The sequence below is a fragment of the Rhinatrema bivittatum genome, chromosome 13 (genome assembly GCF_901001135.1).
Source record: "Rhinatrema bivittatum chromosome 13, aRhiBiv1.1, whole genome shotgun sequence".
NCBI classification, from domain to species: domain Eukaryota; kingdom Metazoa; phylum Chordata; class Amphibia; order Gymnophiona; family Rhinatrematidae; genus Rhinatrema; species Rhinatrema bivittatum.
The window spans coordinates 50,860,735-50,884,295 of record NC_042627.1 but is presented as its reverse complement, the minus strand read 5'-3'; the positions used below and the strand labels follow the sequence as shown (position 1 = coordinate 50,884,295).

Sequence of the window (23,561 nt, the reverse complement as noted above, 5' to 3'; positions counted from 1 at the left end):
CCCACAATCCTGGGAATCACATCAGTCTCGATGTGTCAAGTTATCACTTCTGCCCTGGATGACGTGGCCTCCCCTACTGTCTGCCAGCCTATCCTCGCAGGACAGTCTTTGAGGAGGAGCTTGAATGCAAGTCCTGGTCCTAGGCAGGGAAGCAATTGGCAACAGATGATGGCACCTATGCTGCTATTCCCCAAAGACATTGGATGAAAGTGCACAGACAACTGTTGGTGTAATGATGGGAATTGAAGTCAAGTGTCACAGCTCTGACAGAATCAATGTCTGATGCCTTTGGCACCAATGGAATTAGTTTTGGGCACCACAGCAAAGTCAGGGGTCGAAGTGCCAAAAGAAATTGATATCAGGCTTTGAATCAACAGGTGCTACTGTGCCATTAGGAATCTTTGTCGGGTGCTGGGCTGCTGATAAGTGAGCTGATGAAAATGGGCAGTAAGCACCACCGCCCTGATATGACTTGGGATGAGCAAGATTCTGTCACTTTTGGTTGGGCCATCCAAACCAGATGGAGTTATCCAGGAATGAGGCTGTGGATCAGAGCCCTGATTCACCACCTCCACAGGGAATGGGAAGGTGTCATCCAGAAGGTAATTTTAGTGCGGTCTCCAGAATTGTGCACAGTATTCCAAATAGAGATGTGAATCGTGTGCCAGATCGTCTTAACGATCAGATTCGGCTGCGGGGGGGCTCAAATCTGATCGTTAAGATATGTGAATTGGAATCGTTTCCGATTCCAATTCACATTTTTTTAGGAGGCCCGCACCGCAAAAAAAAAAAAAACCACATCCGACCCTTTAAATCGACCTCCCGACCTGACCCATCGCTAATTATTTTTTTACGGAGGCCCGCACCGCAAAAAAAAAAAAAAACCACATCCGACCCTTTAAATCGACCCCCCCCCCCCCTCCCGACCCAACCCATCGCTAATTATTTTTTTACGGAGGCCGGTGCCGCAAAAAAACCAAAAAAAACCATCCGACCCCTTAAATCGACCACCCCCCCCTCCCGACCCGACCCGACCCATCGCTAATTATTTTTTTATGGAGGCCCGCGCCGCAAAAAAAAACAAAAAACCTATCCGACCATTTAAATCAACCCCCCCTCCCGACCCCCCCAAAACCTTTTAAAGTTACCTGGTGGTCCAGGGGGGCCTCGGGAGACCTCGGGGAGAGGAGAGATCCAGGGGGGCCTCGGAGAAAGATTTCCCAGGCTTCACCTGTTCTAAAAAAAAAAAAAAAAAAATGGCGCCGATGCCCCTTTGCCCTTACCATGTGACAGGGTATCCGTGCCATTGGCCGGCCCCTGTCACATGGGGCCGGCCATGGCCGGCACCATCTTTACTCATCAGCCCATAGTATAATATGGGCTGATGAGTAAAGATGGTGCCGGACATCCAGTGCTCCTACCATGTGACAGGGGCCTGCCAATGGCACGGATACCCTGTCACATGGTAAGGGCAAAGGGGCATCGGCGCCATTTTTTTTTTTTTTTAGAACAGCTGATGCCTGGGAAATCTTTCCCCGAGGCCCCCCTGGATCTCTCCTCTCCCCGAGGCCCCCCGAGGACCCCCTGGACCACCAGGTAACTTTAAAAGGTTTTGGGGGGGTCGGGAGGAGGGGGTCGATTTAAAGGGTCGGATGGGTTTTTTTCGGTTTTTTTGCGGCGCGGGCCTCCGTAAAAAAATAATTAGCGATGGGTCGGGTCGGGAGGGGGGGGTCGATTTAAAGGGTCAGATGGGTTTGGTTTTTTTTTTTGCGGGGCGGGCCTCCGTAAAAAAAAAATAGCGATGGGTCGGGTTGGGTCGATTTAAAGGGTCAGGGTGGGTTTAGGGGCTTTTTTGGTGTGCCCTATTTAACGATACAATACAAATGCCCCTGACGATAAATCGTGGGCATTTGTATTGTATCATGCACTCTAACGATTTTGGACGATTTTATAATTATCTGACGATAATTTTAATCGTTCAAAAACGATTCACATCCCTAATTCCAAATGAGGTCTCACCAAGGACCTATACAGGGGCAATATCACCTCCCTTTTTCTGCTGACCATTCCCTATGCATCCAAGCTTCATTCTGGCTTTTGCTGTCACTTTATCTGTTTGGCCACCTTAAGATCATCAGATTCAATTATATTCAGCGGCGGATTCCCGATGAAGACTGGCCTGGGGATTCGCTGCCCAGGCTGGCCCAGGAGATACCATGTGGTCTGCCGAGCGTGGCCGTGGCAGACCATGTGACTAGCACAATCGGCCCACCGGGGGATGCCCAATCCCCCGATAGGCCAATCCGCCTCTGATTATATATATCAGGTTCAGTGTTGTGGAACTCCATGCCAGAGTAGTTATAAGGCACACTGGATACTAATAAATGTAGGAAATTCTTAAAAATTTAGTTATTTAGGCAGGAATTTAAAGAGCATTTATAAAAAGAAGCAAGAGAAGATAGATAAGACCAGTAGCAGGAAAAGAGTTTCTGTTTTTGATTTTGTGTTTTAAAATTGTATGTTTGTGATTTGAATTTAACTGTGCATGTTGCTGTTGTAAACTGCTACAATCGTTAGGAACTGATGGAATAGAAAATTTGTTAAAAATAAATTATCTTCAGATCCCACTCTTCTTTCCTGTATAGAAGATTTTCATCCCCTTTACTGTACTTCTCCCTTGGGTTTTTGCAGCCTGCAGCCTAAATGCATGAGACTGCATTTTTTAGAATTAAATCTTAGCTGCTAGACCTAGACCATTTCCAGAGCTTCACTAGATTCCCCCCTCATGTTTCCACACCTTCCTGGCTGTGTGCCCCATTGCAGATTTTGGCATCACTGGCAAAAATGGCAAACCTTTTCCTGGAATCCTTCCACAACATCACTCATAAAAATGTTGAAAAACGGTCCTAGGACCAATCCCTGCGGCATACCGCTAGTAATGTCTTTCTCCTCTGAGTGACCACTACTCTTTGTCATCTCCTACTCAACCAGCTCAATTTTTCATAAAATAATAGATGACTATGCCACAATTAAATTACAAAATTGCATTCTGGAACATATAAGGCAGAGAGAAATCTAAGCATACTGTATAAAATATTTCTTCTGCTTTGATATTTTTTATTGCAAGTATTGAAGTTAGTAGGTATGCGAAAGAATGAAAAACTGTAATTGTGAATCTATGGGTAGGAGTGGGTATATTTATGATTTCAATCCATTTTGTGTTTGTTGTTGCTGTGAAATGTGTATTCTGCCTTAAGGCTTGTTTTATTAGGCTTTTTTTTTCCCATGCTGCAGAATAGAAAAATAGCCTTAGTAAATGAGACCCTTAATTTTAAAATGTGTCAACCCCTGAGCACTTTAAATATTAATACAGATAATAAGCAGATGCCTGTGAGTGGGCAATACTCCTCTGGCATTAAAAATATTGATAAAAATGACCAGAGTGAATTTTTTAATAAATGTTTTTCTTCAGCCAACCAACCAGCCATTTAGGAATTTGTGTTTTCCTCTGCTGACTGAAAGACCAAATAAATTATTTGTCAGCTTCATGTGGATGAATGGAGGAATATGAATAACTTGGTAGTTCTGTGTTTGATTTTATTCCCATATTACTGAAAAGCTGGCGTATCCTGATATTCACCACTCACTGAGAAATGAGTTGATGACCTTAATCTAATTCCTAGTAAACAGGTACCCATATTGCCAGACAATGCCATCAGGCTTGGATACTAATTGGCACCTAAACTGGTAGCCTTCATAGAGAGTTTAAGAACCATGAGATTAATTTTCAAACCTATGGACTTTGCACTGGTTTTCAAATGGAAAGTACACACTTTGGGGCTGATGCAATACAGTGCGCTCAGCTGAGCGCACTGTTTAAACCACAGTTGGACGCGGGATGTATAGGCGCTACCTAATGCATAAGGGGATTAGTGCATCCACAACATGCATACAACACGTGGCAAAACAAATAGTGCTCATCACATGCAAATGCATGTTGATGAGGCTATTAGGGAATCACCTGAAATGCAAAAAAAAAAAAATGTGCGTCTAAAACGCACTGTTTTGTGCTCAGAAATTAAGGCGTTAAAATTTATTAAGTAGGAGGAAGGAAAACTTTAAAAAAGTTAAAAAAAAAAAAAAAAATTTAAATAGTGCAGGTGGACAGGTTTGGGAAACGGACGCTCAGTTAACAAGTGTCTATTTCCCAAACCCGTGGCTGTGCACCGATTAGGAAACTGGTTTAGCGTACATTTTCTTAACCAGCGGACGACCACTGACACTTTACATGGGCTCCTGCTGTCAAGGAGGCACTAGGGGCATGCAATCGACCCTAGTGCCTCCTTGACAGCGCAATCACTAATTTACATATTGCATGGTGCCCCCAGAGGGAGGTGCCTGGAGGTGCATTAGGAAACTGGGCGCTGAACACTCAGCGCCTGCTTTCACCACATTTTCAGGTCGATACAGTACGGTGCACTCGGCTGAGCGCATCGTCTAGCACATGATTGGCCATGCATGTTCAATGCGCGTCTTTTACCCCTTATACTGTAAGGGGTTTAGCACGTCGAAAATGCACGACCAACCCCCCCAATGCATGTTGATAAGACTATTAGTCGCCCGGGATACTGAAAGTATCCCAAGAGCAGGTGTTAATTTCTGAGCAACCCGGAAAAGTGTACAGAAAATCAGAAAACACTGCTTTTCTGTACACCGTCCAGCTTAATGTCCTAGCGATATTAAGTCGGAGGAACCAAAAATAAAAAATAAAAAATTTTTTAAACTGCCTGTCGGTCAGCAGGTTAGAAAAATGGACGCTCGATTTTACCGGCATCCGTTTTGCTAACCTGTGGCTGTCAGCGGGTTAGGAAACAGATGCCAGTAAAATTGAGTGCCAGTTGTCTGAACCTGCTGACAGCCACTTCTACCCTAATAAGGAGGCGCTAGGGATGCACTGTTGTCCCTAGCATCTCCTTATTAGCGCGACCCCTCATTTAAATACAGAATCGCACGCCCAGGAGAGGTGGCTGGGCGCGGGTTGGGAGAACGGGCGCTCAACATGGAGCACCCACTCTCCCGCGATTCTTACAGTATCGGCCTGTTTTTTTCATCGGCCCCATAGCTGCACTGAGGAAGGGCAGTTTTCAGGCAGCCAGGGTTCATGTGTAAACATGGACTTAAATGGACCTAGGGAATGAACTATCCTTTTGGCCTTAGAAATGATTGAGAAGGTATGCACTAACCCGCACATGCAGTCTATTTTTGCGGAAAACGAAAGGAATTAAGATAATAAAAAATAAAGTATATGCAGATTTAAAATTACGCATTTAGCGGTGGAGGTACCCCTCACAAAATGAGGTAGATTAGCTATCTTCTTTTATTACGGTTATTTGCTTTTGTAACTGTGTCTTGAATATTTTTTTTTAACCAAAGCATAGCTCGTTTAGTTCCAGGCCATAAGGATGTGGAAGATGAATCGAGAAGAGAGAACAGTAGCAGGCATTTTTGTACATGACAATATACCGGTAATCATGTCTGTGTGTTAGAAATAATGCCTTTGACACTGCTCAGCATACTTTGTCATGTTTTGCCATCTTTTCAGCAGTTTTGACTAATTACTAAAATTGTTTGTGATTTTTTTTTTTTTCATGTGTACACCGGATTTTCCAGGCTTTGGTGAGTACTTTTATAACGATGGGCAAATTCCATTTTCTCTAGAATTTTCAGTGGCAAATCAAAGGTAATCTTATAACCAAAATAAAATTATGGACCATAAAACTTTACACTGCTGCCATCATCGATATTAAACCAACAGCATTAGAAGGAAATATTGAATCCATAGCATTTTTAGTAAAGCTTCACAAGTAGGTGAATAAGGTGTTTAAATAAATTTCAGCAATTTCTCATACTGAGACTTTTTTTAAAAGTGCTAGAGAAGAGATGTACCAATGCATTTAGTATATAATCCGTATTTTGGAGTTCAAGCGCGGTAGCATGTGCTGTTTTCCAGGCACTGTTGCTTGATATAAGAGAGCATTGTTAACAGATTTTTTTAATTTTGATCCAGCAGCTTTCTCCTGCCATATGAGCTTCTAGTTTATTTTATATCCGCACCCAGCTTACTTCAGTCATTTCAGCAGCAGTTCCCAGCCGGGTAGCGTACATTAGGGCTCCTTCTGGAACCCTGCAGTAATGGGCCTTAAATCTGGCCACTGTGCAGACTCCTTCCACCCAGGGGACTGCGCATGATGCCTGCGAAGCATGCCCAGCAATGGCCGAATCAGTGAGCTAAAGATCTAAGCTAGGAATCAAAGCCAGGTCCCGCAACCCAGCAGGGAGCAGCAGGACTAAGGAGCCACTGGGCCAGCCCGTCAGTCATTGTTTTAAGGTGTGTCAGTGGCAGGAAAGGATTTTTTGACCTTATTCGGAAACCACTTCCCATTCTGTTCCTATGGAGAGAGATCTGTATTGAATAAGGCTGTTAAAAGTACTTTTGCAAACTTGTATTTACCTTCTCATTATGTTTAACTTTTTAAAACCCTACTAATAAGTAACAAATAAGTTAAATAAAAATAAATATTTTATCCTGGTTATTAAGTTGTTTAGGAAGCAAGTTAAGGCATTTTATTTTTGATACATATTGTATGCTGTTCTGTTTATGTATATTAACTGTTTTTTATTACTTTATGTTATTATGAATGTTGTTCTGTACTCTGTGTTGGTTATAATACGGAGATAGCGGATTATAAGTATTGCTAAAATAAACCTCTGTGTATCATTTTTGTTCCCTTTTTTCTAAAAACATTCACTTTTTAAAAAAAAATAAAACACGGAAATATGAATTTGCTTAAGATATATCCCTCTCACCTTAGTCTGGGCTGAATAACTATACGTTATGTATCTTATGGAACGGTGTATGTGATAGTGTACTCAGTTTTTAATTTTGCAAGTTTTATCTGCGAGGCAGTTGTAGATGGCAGCTTTCTGTATTGATCTGCTCTGTGCACTCAGAGTGTTTCAGTCCAGCAGAATCATCTTAGCTCATTTAAATGCTTAAAATAATAGTTTCTGCTTTTATCTGTAGGGCTTCTACCCAAATGGAATCGATACTGACAGAATAAGTATGGTTAGAGAGATGCCTTCTTCCCCTTGTAAGACAAATAATGTACAAAGGTCTAATCTTTTCCATCTTAAAAGATCTCTTCCTCCTCTTGTCATTTCTGTGCTTCTGTCAAATATCTGAAGAAAGCCAGGAGCTAGTTTATTCAAGTTAATTTATGACATTAACCTCTAGCTTATTGCCATCCAGATCCTTAAACCAATCATAGCCACTTAAAAAATGAAAAAAAAATGTAGGCCTGATTCAGCAAGGATTATGGGCATGCAAGGCACCCTGTGTCAGGTGATAATTATATTTATGGAAATAACCTCTTTTCAGTTGATAACTGTATTTTATTTCTAATATTCATGAGAAGAGTAAACTGGTTTCAAGCTTTATCTAATATTTTAAAAAGAAATGCAATAAGATTACTTTAATTACCCATTTAACCTAATTTGGTCAATTGCATAATTATTATTTAAAAGCAAACTATTAAGTTACATAATGGATACCATAGGCTTTCATACATAAATGACATCAATACATGAGGGTTTTTATTTATGGCAAAGGGGCTCAGTGATGCAATTTTTTATTTTTAAGATTGGAATTAGTATATTTAGATTTAAAAATCATTTTCTTAGGCAGTAACACATGACGCAGCATACTTTGGAGCCCATGCAATAAAACTCATGCTAAAATAGTTGTAGTCTGCACCTTGGTAAGATTTTAACTTGCTCATAGGTAGGGTAATTTTCAAAGTCATTTCCACAGGTAAAACATTGCTTTACCTGAGAGAATCATCTATAATGAAATTTCCTGCCCTATACATGGGTATACTTACATGCCTCTATCCTGTATGAGCACCTGCAGTGAGCAGAGACATTCTCAGGGTGGGGTCAGGTAGGGGTTTACACTTAGGCACCTACTTTTGCATTACCAACCATATGTACATAAGGTTTTCCAAAAGTACCTGCTCACAATTATCAGATGTAATTGCGTGCATATAGTTTTGATGGGATCATTTTCAAATGAAAAGCATGGAAAACTGATGTCCAACATGATGGTAACTTTCAAACAAGCATGCGGGCACCCATACGTACGTGTATATGGGCACGCGATCACATGTGCTGAAACCTTATATCCGACAATATACAATCAATCCCCGCTATTAGTGAGGTCAAATATATCTATCAAAATACCTCTCTGTGCCCCACTTGTATTTAAAATTAATAGTGTAGGATAAGGAAGGTTTCGTACGTCTTCTGCAACATGCCTCCGCAGCCTTGTACACAGAATGTTATGAATTGTAATCATGAACCAACCTCCTTCCTACCCTTGATTTTTTTTTTTTTGTATTTTATGTGAAACAAATCCTTTGTGAAAAAAAAAAAATTTTGTGTCTTGTGCTTGTTTAAAAACGGCTATACAGCTCAACCTTCACTACTGCATTTAAACATTCAACGCTATCCGCATCTATTCAACCGCCGTTGTAAGCGCTCCAAAAGCCTCTTTTATATCTAAATTCCATGAATAAGCTAAGTTGATCGGGAACTCACTACAAACCCAAAGTTATATATTTAGATATAAAAGAGGCTTTTGGAGCGCTTACAGCGGCGGTTGAATAGATGCGGATAGCGTTGAATGTTTAAATGCAGTAGTGAAGCTTGAGCTGTACAGCCGTTTTTAAACAAGCACAAGACACAAAAAAAAATATTTTTCACAAAGGATTTGTTTCACATAAAATACAAAAAAAAAAATCAAGGGTAGGAAGGAGGTTGGTTCATGATTACAATTCATAATATTCTGTGTACAAGGCTGCGGAGGCATGTTGCAGAAGATGTACAAAACCTTCCTTATCCTACACTATTAATTTTAAATATAAGTGGGGCACAGAGAGGTGTTTTGAAACCTTATATCATGCATGCAAGTATGCGAGCATGTTATAAAATAGGATTAGCGTGGGTATGTGTGCTCCTAATTTTAAACGAGTCCAATAGTGGATGTCAACAACTCACACTGTAATAGTGAAATACCAACAGAACAAAGTGTGAGGAATAGATATCAAATTGAGGGCTTGTAAATTAAGAAATTTTAATTTATAAACTGGTGCATCGCAATTCAATTTGAGGTGCAAATTCAGTGTCCCTCCTGATGAAGCAATCGGGAGGGACCCAGGTATGCTGGTCTCTTAATCTTATTTGGAACCGTTTATGCGTTGGGCTTTCACTGATTTTGCACCTTAAATTGAATGGAGATGCACCGTGTACAAATTAAAACTTCTTGATTTATGTTCCTCTACACTTCGTTCTGTTAATGCTCCTAATTTTAAGCATTTATACAAACAGCAGGGAACTGCCAGCATTTGCAAGCACAAGTGATGAAATCACCAGTTTAAACCAGTTCGCCCACTCAATCCCTATGTCATCAAGGCCATCCCGGTTCTTTAGCCTGCACTACCCCCAGTTTATCCAGCTCCCTCAAGTATTTATATGTGGCTATAAATACTTCTATTCAGACTTACACTTGATCAACAGCAGAAGTAAATTTGCGCTGAAATGAATCGGACACGTGCTGCATTCGCTTAGTTACATGCGCACATGTCTCTTCACCTGACCCAGAATGCCCATGACCCGTGCCCATTCAGCCCCTTTTTCCCCTTGATGTGAGATATTTGTGCATCTGCACTTGTACACATATTTGGTGGTTTTATAAAAGATAAGTCTTAAAAGAACTACCTATCTGACTAAGTCAGATTGTCAGATAAGTCTGAAAAGTGCAACTTATCTGTGTAAGTAAGATAGATAAGAAATGCAGCTACTTATCTGGATAAGTTGCAGACGTATCCATCTATCTTGCTTATCCGGATAAGTAAGATAGACAGATAAGAAGCAATTTTCAAGCTTATCCAGTTGACTTAGGCCTGGATTCATCATTCTTTGCAGAATGATGAATCCTGTGAAAACGGGGGCCGGGTGGGGCAAAGGGGGGGCAGGCCTGAGACAGCCCGCAGCCTTCGCACCACGGAGGTGCGCCGGCTGCCGGCTTTTGCACCGAATAGCGCCATTGTGAACGGTGGTGCTATTCAGCATGCTACTGCCGACGATAATGTTAGTAACATTATCGCCGGCAGCGAAACCATCGCTGACTCTGCCCCCTCCCTGCCCCGACTCCTCCCCTTTCCCTAATTTGCATATTATTGCATGCAAAAAGGCCCTTTTCGCATGTGATATGGCCTTATCGCATGCGTTAGGACCCTAACGCATGCGAGAAAGCTTTAGAAAATAACCCCCTTAGTCGGATAAGTAGTGCTTTTAAGACCTATCTGGCTAAGTAGCAGTCTTGCTGCTATGTAGACAGGTAAATCGGAACTTGTCTGGATAAATGCTGCTACATAGCCATTTAAATCGAAACGTATCTGCATAAGAGCAATGTGTATTCACAAGTTGTTGGGGTTTTTTTGGGTTTTTTTACATGTGATTCATGTTGCAGGGTACATTTATATGTATTTTATAAAATGTCTATATCATATATATGCAGGTTATAAAATGCAGAAGTAGATTTTTGCATGCCCATCTACATGCGAAAATGGACATGCGCGCAGCTACTTGAAAGTTATCCTCATGGGATAACTTTTAAAAACTACATGCAAGAACATGCATATATGGCAGCATGTAGATCTACCCTAATATTTTATTTTTTTTACTCACGTGTATCATATACACACTAGTTATAAAATATGCAGAAACTTACCCTGTGATATTTGTGCATATGTATAGAAACACGTGAATATAGAATTAGCTTGGCTGGATAAGTTTAAAAATAAAAAAAACTGGCTAAGTAAAATAGCCAGATAAGTCTCAAAAAGCTCAACTTGGCCAGCTATGGCCTAGATTCATCAAGCTGCTATATTTTTTGCCATGAGGGATCCCACCATCATGGGGTGGGTGGGGGGGTCGTATTGCCATAATGGTAGGGTCCTCCCCCGAAAACACATCGGGCTTGATGGCACATTCTTTTGTGTCGCAGCCAAACATTGTGACACAAAAGAACGTGGCTCGTGGCCCTTTAACACGATGGCAGCCCCAACCTCGAGACTCTCCTGGTTCTTCAGCTTGAATGAATTCCCCTTAGTTCACCCAGACCTCCTACCCAGCCAATAATAAGGAATAAACATATTTGATATCACTTATGCAAGAGAATTAGCAGGTGTAAAATTGCACAAGTTGCCAAATCTATATGTGTTCTCTTAAAAAAGCAACATACACACGTATATGTTAGCCCCTCCTTGGAATGCCCCAGACTGTCCCTTTTTGACAGAGCATATTTGCTCGCGAACCCTTATGTATGTGCATATTTTTGATGTTTATAAAGTAGCATGTATGTGAGTGTATGCTAATTTTTCCACACGCAGCCTTTTGAAAATTCACCTGCTATATTTTACATGTGTAATAATTATAACATTGCATGTGTAATAACCTAGAATTAAACTTGGAGGCAGATATTTTATAAAGCATGCACGTACTCCTCTTCTGAACATTCGTAGTTGTGTGCGTACTTGGAATCACTAGTTTTGCCAGTACCTCCACCAGTTCACCCAGACCTTCACCAATTTACCTAGACCATCCAGCACAACACCCTGAATCCCTACCACATCACCCAAAAGCTACAGACAAAGGCAAGTGTGATTTCAATTGCATGAGTCAATTAGCCGTTGTAAAAGTGTATGGACAAGTTTGAGAAGATATATATAGATATATATATATATCTATCTATATATATCTACCAATTTCACTTACAAAATACCAGCTTGTGCGCATAATTTTCAAACCACACCGTGGAACACCCCTTCAACACTTACACACGATACTGAAAGTATGCATGTACTCTCGAGCTTTATAAAATAGGACATGCCTGTATATGCTACTTACATGCATAATATACATGCTAATTTTACACATGCATTCTCCATATAGCTCTTTGAAAATTATCTTCTTCATGCATATCAGGATAGTTTTGGTAACACGTATGTAATCTTTATTACATATGACTTTTTATTGGGTCATTTAAGCATGCCCCTTTTGTATGCTGAGCACATTCAAGAACTGAAATGCCCAAATGGATACTGTACACCTTTCCCAGAGATCCATGCTAAATCTCTAACATTAACACGTCTCCTCAACTCACTAACAGCCTCATTTCTAAGGCTTTCCCCCCCCACTCTGTGTTATGAGAAAGCAAGCTTAATAAATCAAGCCCTAAACCTTTAAATAATCATCAACCACTTTCACCCCCAATATTCGATAGAAAAGTGCTACATTGTTTTTTATGTAGAGTTCTTTGAAAAATGTGTGCTTTATGTTTAAAAAAAAACCTCACATAACACACTTTGGCTCAGTTTGTTTTGACCCAAAAGTCTTTGCGAAGTTGTCAAATTTTGATGGCCTCTAGATGAAAAGTATGTGGAGTGGCTTGTGGCTTTTAAAAAATGTATATTCATTGTAAGCCCTCTGGGAATAGGGAAATACCTACAGTACCTAAAGGTAATCTGCTTTGAAAAATAGAAAAGCGGAATAAAACATAAATAAGTCAAAATATTTCTACATCATCCTGTCCTGTGATGTACTTGATTGACAGATGTTGAGTGGTTCCCTTATGGGGTTTTTTTTCTTGTGAACCACAGTGTATGCTCCTGCATATGCAATGCAAGATCCTGTCCTTGCAATTCTGCATGAATAGACCCTTTCACCTTATCTACTTTAAATAGGGAGATTGCTTTAATCTTTCTATTGCTTTAATTTTACCATTTCTAAAACTGTCAGTCACTCTCTATCTCAAACGGGTCTCCACTACTTGCTTACTGACATTGACAGTGTGGGCTGTACTCTGCTCAGCCATCTACGTAAATTCTGTCTAAATTGCTTCTTTGCTAATCCATTCCTCCAAACCTTGACCTGCCTTTTATAAGTTATGTAATAGCTTTCATGATACTGCACTCTTGTGTCTGATCCTTCCTGTGACCCCGATCTATGCGGTCTTCAAACTGAGCGGAAACGTAATTCCCCTTTCAAATCAGCAGTGCTCAGGCTGTTGCAACCTTATCTGCAGGCTTTTTACATGCAATAAAAATGTTAAAAGTTACACAGCAGAACACTAAAACGTTCTGGGTGCTTAACGTATCGCCAGAGACCAATGCTTTTAGTAATTTTCTTTACCTTGTTTTTCATTGCTTAAGGGCCGACTGGTCAGTGGTCACTTCCAAATCAGTTGTTCCAAATATTGGTTTGCATCTTTCTTATAATATCTTTTTAGGCTCTTTCCTACTTTATATTTATAGCATTCACATTTGCCTGTTTGTTCTTGTCTGCAGCCAACTGCTTACCCGTTAGCAATCAACAAATTTAGCAGCCTTTCAAAATATTCCTTCCTCAAAGTCTCATACTGGTCAGTCCAAGAAGTGAAGATTATGTGACACTTTCCCAAAATATGCATCATTTTCTCAACTGCTACGAAATTAAACTCTTGTAAGCCAAGTGCAGGAAATTTTGACCTCACATACTCGGGACAGCACATGAGCAAAATTAATATAGAAAACACATTTTGTGACCCATTAGAAAAGTTACCATTACCATTGTATATAATTTGATACTGTTTTACATGGGAGAGGGTTTTATTTTCATAGTTATCTTCTGTTTAAATCAACTCCATTTTAATGGCTCTCATTTTTTCAAACTGCAAATCAATATCTGGTGCACAGAGATAGAAGGTATTATTTTCTCTTTGAAAACAATTATTAAAATGTATTCTGCTTCATACAATGGATCTGCTAAATTGTTTGAGTGCTTGTCTACTGTTTGTATTACTGTTAATTTTATCTTCTTGGTTTACACAGACACTGGCTGCCAGAAAGACTGGCATATCACTTGCCATGGTTATCCGAACATCCCTAAACAATGAGGAACTAGTAAGTAATTTTCTTCTCTATATGTATTTACAGATAGCTAAAAGATGCATAAAAGCCCAAAAAAAAACCTACAGAGTGAATAATTGTTTTACATCATGATCACTCTGAACATATGTAAAATATTTGTTTCCATCTTGAATTTCATTGTGCTTTGTTCTCATTGTTAATAGTGTCACTGTAGAACAAGGGATTGACTGTGATATGAATGACAGTCCTTGCCTGGGTTAAGGTTCTTCTCTGTGTACAGAGATAGTAACTTTCAAATGAGTGCACAGGCACACATATATGCATGTGCGTTGGCACTTGCCCAGAGACATAGTGATTTTATAATATGTGCACACGTTGTAAAATAGCCTAGGTGCGCATATCTGGGCTCCTAATTATAAGCTTATGCATGCCCAGCAGCGTAAGTCAGGTTTAAGCCGCGTTTAGTGAGGGAATTTTATAACTGGCGCGCATCCGCGCCATAACCAGTGTTTCACCGGTTCACCCAGTCTAGAGCCAGGTCCTCCAAACTCCCTTGGTTTTTTTGCCTGTCCTCCTCCCAGTTATTCTAGATGCTTACACACCTCCCAGATGCCTGGAAATAGTTTTATTAAAACATATTCCTCCTCCAAAGCAGAAGTAAAGTTGTATGGCACTGGACCTAGGCACACATCCGTGCGCGTCTCTTGGCCCCGCCCCAGAATGCCAGTGCTACGCCCACATCACTCCCATTTTTGGCCAATACGAGATGTGCATGCATCAGCACTTGTGTGCATCCCAGTGTCTGATAAAATCAGGAGGACATGCTCAAGTGCCATTTGGAATAACATGCCTACAGACCTCCGACTGGAACCCTGCCCTCTAACCTTTCGAAAAAAAACTTAAGACTTGACTTTTCCTTCAAGCCTTCCCTTAACTTTCCAAACCGTCAATATACTACCTAATCAGACTCCGCTTACCTGACTTGATGCCCCGCCTAGTTTCGACGTTATGTTTCTCTTTAGTTCTGCTGTCCTTTGTCTCCGGCTACCCTAGCCCCCAAGTTCTATCTCCCTGTTCTATGTAACTTTGCCTCTTGTTAAAATGGTTTATTAAATTTAGACCCCTTGTTCCATGTAAACCGATCTGAAATGAATCTATTCATGAAGGTCGGTATAGAAAAGTGTTAAATAAATAAATAAATATGTGCCCATCTCCCAATTTTGGCATGCACCTGGCTTTTAAAATTCACCTTTGAGAGAATAACTTTGAAACATGCATGCACCTGTATACATACACGTGTATATGGGCATGCACAATTTTACTATAGTATTTTATAATGGGGGTTTCACATATTTTATATGTGAATGTTTGCTATACAAGATGCACACATATGTAGGCCTATGCGCAAATACATTCAATGCATTGAAGCTACGTACTTTACCCACATATTTTAAACATATATGTGCATATAATTTATGCACAAAAGTAAACACAGACTTAATCACACAAGTCCCTATTTCCACTTATAAGTTGGCTAATTTTGTAACATGCACACCTCAAAGAAATTACCAGTTTTACCTATAGGTCCATCAGTTTGCCCATTCCTTCTCCAGGCCATCAAAACCCTCCTGGTTCTACAGTCTGAACTCCCCCCCCCCCCCCCCGAGTTTACTCAGACCTGCCCCCAGTCAGTGCTAGACAATAAAATGTTTATTATTACTTATGCAGATGGAAAAATATGCAAGTAATTTGGAAAAGATACTTTTGTACACATCTTTTAAAATAACAAGTTAAATGTGCGTGCATGCGTTGGCCTTGCCCAGGAATGCCCCTAGACTGCCCCTTTTTTATGTATGTATATTTGCATTCAAAAGTGAATATATGCGGGTAATTATGGCTTTATTAAAATACACAGTACACGGCTACTTATACACGTATATACTAATTTTTGCGCACATAATGTTTTTTAAAATTCACCTTTGAGATCACCTGATGGAGTGAGTTGTGAATTCTCTCACTCGTGCCCTTCTTTGCCATATCCATCCCCATTGCCCTCCCTGGTTCCTTCTGGAGCTTGATTTGAGAGTGGTTCATTTGTTTTACTTATTGGGACCCGGTTCCTGGAATGTCGGCTCGTCTGGCAAAACGAGACAAGGAGAAAGAAAAGGAGAAGCCTAAGCCCTGCACCAGCAAGATGGCAAAGGAACAGCCACCCGAGTCTCCATTTCTAAATGGAGCAGCGATCACAGAATCGAAAACAGCAGTGGTTGGTACTTTAGAGCCGGAGTTAAAAAAAATATTTGATAAGCTGGATGTTTCGGAACGAATGGTCTCCTGCTTTGGGGAGATGGAACAGAATCTCAGAGAATCAGGATGCTGTTGCAGCCCTCAGGGAGGAGGTGAATGCTCTGAAAATGCTCCTTAACAAACAAGAAGATCAGCTTGAGGAGTTGGAGAACTGCTCTAGACAGAATAATCTAAGATTTGTTGGCTTCCCCGAGTGTCTGGCTGATGAATATCTTGTCACATTTTTTTGGAATCTTGGCTGGTGAATGAACTTAGCCTAAACACTGCACAGGGACTGTTACATACTGAAAGGGCACATTTTTTAGGGGCCCGGCAGGAAAAGTCGGAATAGCCGTGGGTAGTAATTGCAAAATTGTTGGACTTTGCATACAAAGTGAAGATTCTGCAAGCAATACACTCAGGGAGGAAACTCACATATGACAACAAAAATATTTTAATTTTTCAAGGTTACTCCTTGAAGCTTTCTGCGATTCAGGAAGAAGTTCTCTCCGCTCTGTACATGCCTTCACAAATTGTGCCTGAGGTTTGCTCTATTGTATCCGGCAAAACTTAGAGTTCAGCTATCAGAAGGAGTTTGTTGGTGTCAATCCATGTCAGAAGGAGCAAGTCCAGTTGACCATTTGGAAAAAGCTAAAATGGGTTTGCAGCCAGTTAAAGATTTTCTCTCTTTTTTTTTCTCTTGTGTGGTGGAGTCTACATTTGCTACGTTAATCTGCTGCGAGATCGTAGAGCAGTGCCTCTTGAGGCCAGAATGATTGTTTTGGGGTTGGTTTTTTTTTTGGTCATTTGGGATTTTGAAAGCCTTCACTAATTATTATTATTATTTTTAGTACCTTGAGATTTCACAGGATTTGTCAAGCTCTGTACCGGGAACACAGAATCTTTCATTGTGTTTCTGAGTAGCATTGTGTTCTCTATGGTTTGATCTTATATGGCTGTTCAAGTATCAATGGAGGGGCTTTTGTTTCTGTGAGAGCTGGTTGCACATACTTCCTTGTTCTCCTATTTGTAGGGGGGTTTCTTTTGGGGGACGGATGTTGGTGGGCTGTGGGGGTTTAGGTATATGTGGTGATCTCACACTTTTTGGTATTGGATGTTGGGGTGGCTGGGGGCTTGGGTGGGTGGAGATTTGTACAGAATGTCATTCCTAGTATGTGTAGCTTATCGAGGGTAAGGGTCTGGAATCTTGATGGGGCTCTGGGTAGTCACCTTAGCTGGGGGAGCGACCACCTCATGATGTTGCTTTTTCTTTTGTATTATATAAACATTAAAGCAATCCTGGGTAAATCCACTCTAAAGTTGCTTTCCTGGAACATTTGTGGAATTCACACTCCAATTAAATGGAAGAAGATTTTTGCAGCTTTAAAAAAGCAAGCTGCTGATATTGTGTACCTGCAGGAAACACATTTAAATGATCTAGAGCATCAGAAGCTAAAAAGGGATTGGTTGGGGAAGTTACGTTATGCCTCTGCTACTACCAGGTCTGCAGGTGTTGTCATACTGATACATAAAAACGTCCCATTGCAGGTTATACAGGAGCTTCAAAGATTCCCGGGGGCGTTATGCTATCCTATTAGGAGACGAAGGAAATCGGATCACACTCTGTAACCTATATGCCCCTAATACCTATGATCATTCTTTTTTTTTTTTTGTCAGTAACGCTCTCCCACCCAGTCCCAGCATAATTTAGCACTCTCTGCTACTGATAAGTGAGTTTCTTGTATGCCAGCTACTGCAACTTTAGACTTATTCAGTACCTGTAACATTTTCTTTCTTTTAATAGGAGAGCCTAAATAATTGATATTCCAGGATATAAACCTCAATCTATCCCTCATTGATAAATATGAAATTAAAATAAAGAAAAGATCTGGCAAACATACAGGTACCCAATACACCCCCTGGATCCACATACAGGAAAAAAAAAAGATAAGATACTGGTGTCTAAGATAAATAAAGACCAAATAGCATTTAATACTGGACCCCCACAGTAAAGAGTGGACCTCAGTTCTTTTCAGCTACCATGAAGCATCCAAACTGCTGTCAGGTTGTTAGAACCCCTTAAGGGCCGATGCAAAACAATCGCGTTGAATGCAGGCACTGAATGGGAAATGGGTGCTTGTTAAATGAGCATCCGTTTCCTGAACCTGACCGCTGGCACTTTTTTTTAAAACTTTTTTTTTTTTAACTTTTTTAAAGATTGTGTTCCTCCTACTTAATATCGCAATTTATTTATTTATTATTTAGCATTTTTATATACCGACTTTCCAATAACAGAGTTACTGATCAATTCGGTTTACATATTAACAGTAACATTGACAAGTAAATGTCTTACAATGAACAGGTCGATATAACTTGGATAAGTATATATGGGGTTAATAACATTTTAAAAGATACATTGCCTAATGTAGGCATAAGTAAGAGATACAGTGCCTAATGTAGGTTAAATAAACAGTTGGTAATTATAAGAGTGGGTTATGATCTTTGACTGCCAAAGTTTACGTGAGCTCTATGGAAGATCTAAATAGCTCACAATAGCTCTCAAGTGGGTTTCCACCGAAAGGATCATTGGCAGGGATGTTCCGCAGGTTACTGTTATGGGAAAGCTTGGTTGAATAACCAAGTTTTGAGTCTTTTTTAAATGTAGAGGAGCATTGCACTGATCTGAGTTCTGGCGGGAGAGTGTTCCAGATTTTGGGGCCAGCTGTGGAGAAAGCTCTTTTGCTTAATGCTGACTTCATCGGTGGGATATGAAGGTTGTTTCTATAGGCTTGTCTCACTGGTCTGGTAGAGGTGTGGAATTGGAGAGGGATTTTGAGCTCGAGTGGAGCCAAGTTGTGTAGTGCCTTGTGGGTAACTGACAGCACTTTGAAAAGAATTCTGAATTTGACGGGAAGCCAGTGTAGGCTTTTTAAGATGGGCGAGATGTGGTCTCTTTTAAGATGGGCGAGATGTGGTCTCTTTCTTTCTCACTCATTCAAAATTTTCACTCTCTCTCTTCCTGAAATAGGCAGGTAATTTGCGTGCCACATATTCTGTCTTTTAAATAAACTCCCTCCCTCCCTCTTCACAGGGAAGTTTAGATTTACAAATAATGTTCACTCACTCTGATCACGCAGATTGTTTCAGAGTCACTCTTAAAGTTTTCCCTTTTTATAAAAAGTATGTTGTGCTTTACTATATTTGTCTCTCTCAGGTAATTTCTCTCTTTAATAGGACCTCTTTAGACCCTCTCATAAGAGCAGAAGTCCCTTTATCCTCTCAGTTTTTCTCTAACTATAACAGAAATTCTAAAACAGTTATACTGTTGTCACTTGAATGACAATATTTTCCCAGAGCAAACTTTCTGAACTCTCTCAACCTCTTGCTAAAGGTGGTCACAGTTAAAACATTTTTGATTTCCTTAAAAACATTTCAAGGAAGTCACGTGATGCAATGAGTCAGAGCAGACGTGTCTGAGCTGGCTCTGAATACCATCCCTCGCAATCCATAAGATATCTTGGACATCCCTGCTTACTAACCATCAATTTCCACATAGTGAAGACAACTTATGTCGATAGACAAAGATATGCAAAGATCTTCGTGGATTATGCCCTTAAAGGGAGTGAGAAAGGAGAAGGATAAGTAGACAGATAGTGTGGACAAGATGGCTGACACTGCTGAGAATTGAATACTTCTTTATCACACGCTGCCTCTGCATTTGATATTACAGCAGCAGTGGTGGCCGCTCTGGACAGCCGTTTTACTGCACTATCAGAGCAGATCGCAGAGCTGCAATCCTCGCTCAATGAAATTGGGCCGAGATTAGATGTGTTTGGAAGGACGAACCTCAGCATTCGAGGATGATTCCAGTGCTCTCACAGGAAAAATTATCTCGCTGACAAAATTGGTAGAGAAACAGGAAGAGAAGATAGAGGACCTGGAGAATAGATCAAGGCGAAACAATGTTCGCTAGATCGGTATAGCAGAAAGTGTGGAGGACAGTAACCTAGCACGCTTCTTGGAGAAATGGCTGCCTGAAGCTCTATTTCTCCCAGAGCTCAGGGGAGGGCTGCAAACAGAGCGGAGGGTCAAGGAGGAGGGGGGGGGGGGGGGGGGCATCAAGGAGGGACAAGGTGAGAGCAGGGAAGAGGGCATTCTTTCTTATTAAGGGGCTGAGCACACTGTTTAACCCGCAGTTAGACCCGGGTTGTGTAGGTGCTACCTAATCTAAGGGGATTAGTGCCTCCACAATGCGCGTTCAATGTGCGGCAAAACTAATAGTGCTCATCATATGCAAATGCATGTGAAAGGCTATTAGTTATTTACTCCCAATGCAAAAAAAAAAAGTGCATCTAATACGCACATTTTTGCCCTCAGAAATTAACTCCTGCCCGGAGCAGGCATTAATCACTGAGCACTCCCAAAAGTTGTACAGAAAAGCAGAAAAAAACTGCTTAATATCATTGCTCCTTTATTGGAGCGGACTGGGAGGGAACTGGATTTAGGGCCTGTCACGTTGCTGTGCGCATATAGTAAAACTTCCCCCCTTACGTGCGTGAATTGGCATTCGCGTGCGCAGGCAACGTATTTTATAACATGTGCGTGCTGGTGCGTGCATGTTATAAAATCTGCTCGTTCGTGTGCACCCCGGGAACCACGTGCATATGGACGCCCACACATGGATCTTAAAATTTACCTTAAAACGAGCAGAGACTTAAAATATTCAATCTGCATGCGTTGTTTTTCAGGCACATCCCAAAACATGCCCCTGAAAATATGGTGCTGTAGAATTTATCTGGCTAAACTTTTCAAAAGTAAATAAGGCCCTTTGCCTGGTTTTCTAGCATTGAGTTTTTATGTCAGTTGGTTTGGGAATGTCCCTTGTGATCATTCATTCTTCATTCTCTGCAAGTCGTGTCAGGATTATGATCCCAGAGTTTCCCTGGTAATGACAGTGTTGTAGTGTGTCTAACTGTCTATATTTTCAGGGGATGAGCCATGCTATTTTGCCTTTCTGTGTACAGACTTCTGGCATCAGCCCAAAGTACTCAGTCTCAAGACAGAAAAAGTATCTCCGCTTCTGTGCTACCGAATCTGCATGTTTTCCATTTTTTTTCCTTTGCTTGCAGTGAACCATCTTCTGCATTGTCCACTGTCCTATGTTATAGTTATCAATCTCTCAGCTTTAGGTTCAAGTTATCCTCTCGCCATTCCTGCCTCAGCTTTTGATCTAAATTTGGTTTCTGCTGTACAGCATGGACTGATTATTATGCTATTTTCCCCATAGACACAGAATGTTAAACAAGCCTTTCTAAATCAGGTCCTATGTGAATGTTAAGTGATAAAAGAATTATTTCATTGATAAATGTAATTTTGTGTGTGCTCTAATGTTACATTGATTCTGTCGCAATCTATTATTTTGTAATAAATATCTTACAACTGCAACTGACTAATGTGAAACATTTAAATGTAAAAAACATTTCTATTGATCTTTCACTTCAACAGAAATTGCACGTCTTCAGAAAGACACTACAGGCTTTAATCTATCCAATCTCGTCAACCACCCCTCACAACTTTGAAGTATGGACGGCAACAACCCCGACCTACTGCTACGAATGTGAAGGGCTGCTCTGGGGCATCGCCAGACAAGGCATGAGGTGCACAGAATGTGGCGTAAAATGCCATGAAAAGTGCCAAGACCTCCTGAATGCCGACTGTTTGCAGAGTAAGTATTTTTTGACAGCTGACGTAATTGCCACGATGCTTCATAACCCGATGACATACTGTAGGGCACGCGCTGATAGATCCCAATTAATGATGACAGCTAATCGATACCTGTTCTTAATCTGCCTAGGTCAGATGAGTTATTTAATTATTAATAGACTGCACTTGGATGTTGAGGAATGAGTGCAATGTTTACGTTTTATTATACCAGATTTTACTTGGGGAGGGGGGGGGGATACTTTTTGTTGTGTGCAATTTGTAGCCGGAAGAGTGGGAATCATGTTTCTAGGTTCTTTGGTTTTATTGAACACCAGAATATTGTCAAAGGAAAGCTTAAGAGGGCTGCCAGCATTCATTGCATCTCCAGTAATATAATTCCTGCCGTCTTATTTCATTAAGATTCTTCCTGAATGACCACATTTGGGATATGTTAATGGTAATGAATGTCCTAGCAAAAGAAATGCCTTAACTCCCTGTTGAGGTGCCTGCTGTTAAAAATCTTTATTCAGAAGGAATTTCTTGCTTAAAATATGCATTGAAGCAAAGGAATGACAAATGACACTAAACTGCTATAACTAATCAATGGTATCATATGTTGCATCTAGAGAATGATGCTGTTGAGAGTAAGAGTAAAGAATTAACATTACCCCACCTAATCAGTGCTGCACAGGGCAGAATCAAATACAGGGCCACACAGTCTTCCTGTAACTCTGTAATACATTTGAACCCATGCTGGGGGATTTTAATAAGCATGTTAATATGTGACTCCTACCTCCTTCTCATGAAGAAACACGAAGTCTGCATTACGTTGGAAACAGATTGTTCAGTGACCTATGCATAAATGTTGCACAGAGATTATTATTATTTTTTTTTTTACTATAGGTTATGCTCTCTTATAGACCCTGCCCAGTCATCGTATCCAGACCACTGAGCTGGACAGACCATATACAGTTAACCCTTTCACTTTTGTTGCCATTGAGACCTGCTCTCTCACTTAAAGTTGGACTCAGATATTGGGCAGATGCATTCATGACTGGTTCCTAGTCTTGCCTCCTTAAACCCCTCTGACAAATATCTCTGTTGACAGTATATATATAAATTATATGCTGATAACATCCAGTTTTTTGTACCCAAATAATCAACTTGGTCTGCAACTCTTGACTTGGGGTCCATCTGTCTGCTGTTAAGTCCTGGCACAATATGTTAATGCTTAATTTAAATGTGGCACCCCTTTCTGGGTCTGGCCACTAGATGCCACTATCCCTGTCCTTAGAAGACACAGAGCCATCCATCTCTTCAGGCCTTCCCACCAGGAGGCTTTTGATTGGATGACTCGGTATTATTTAGCCCAGTCATTTTAACACTCAGGGTTTCAGTTACAGAGAGGATATAAGTGATCTCAAGGCATTTAAGAAAAGTTTAAAAACATGGCTTTTTAAACAAGCATTTTACAAGGAGACGGGAGAATAGAAATTATTCAGGAATAAGCAGATAAGCACCAACACACAGTACTTAGGACGGTAC

At 40.6% G+C, this 23,561-nt stretch overlaps 1 protein-coding gene across 1 annotated transcript in view; it reads left to right on the top strand.

The window, feature by feature from the left end:
• UNC13C (unc-13 homolog C) overlaps nucleotides 1–23,561 on the top strand; it is a 688,103-nt gene that overhangs the window by 171,012 nt on the left and 493,530 nt on the right. The window contains exons 5-7 of the mRNA XM_029574856.1: nucleotides 5,671–5,676; nucleotides 13,989–14,060; nucleotides 21,819–22,038. Of these exons, the coding sequence (XP_029430716.1) occupies nucleotides 5,671–5,676; nucleotides 13,989–14,060; nucleotides 21,819–22,038 (298 nt within the window). The remainder of the gene's footprint in view (nucleotides 1–5,670; nucleotides 5,677–13,988; nucleotides 14,061–21,818; nucleotides 22,039–23,561) is intronic.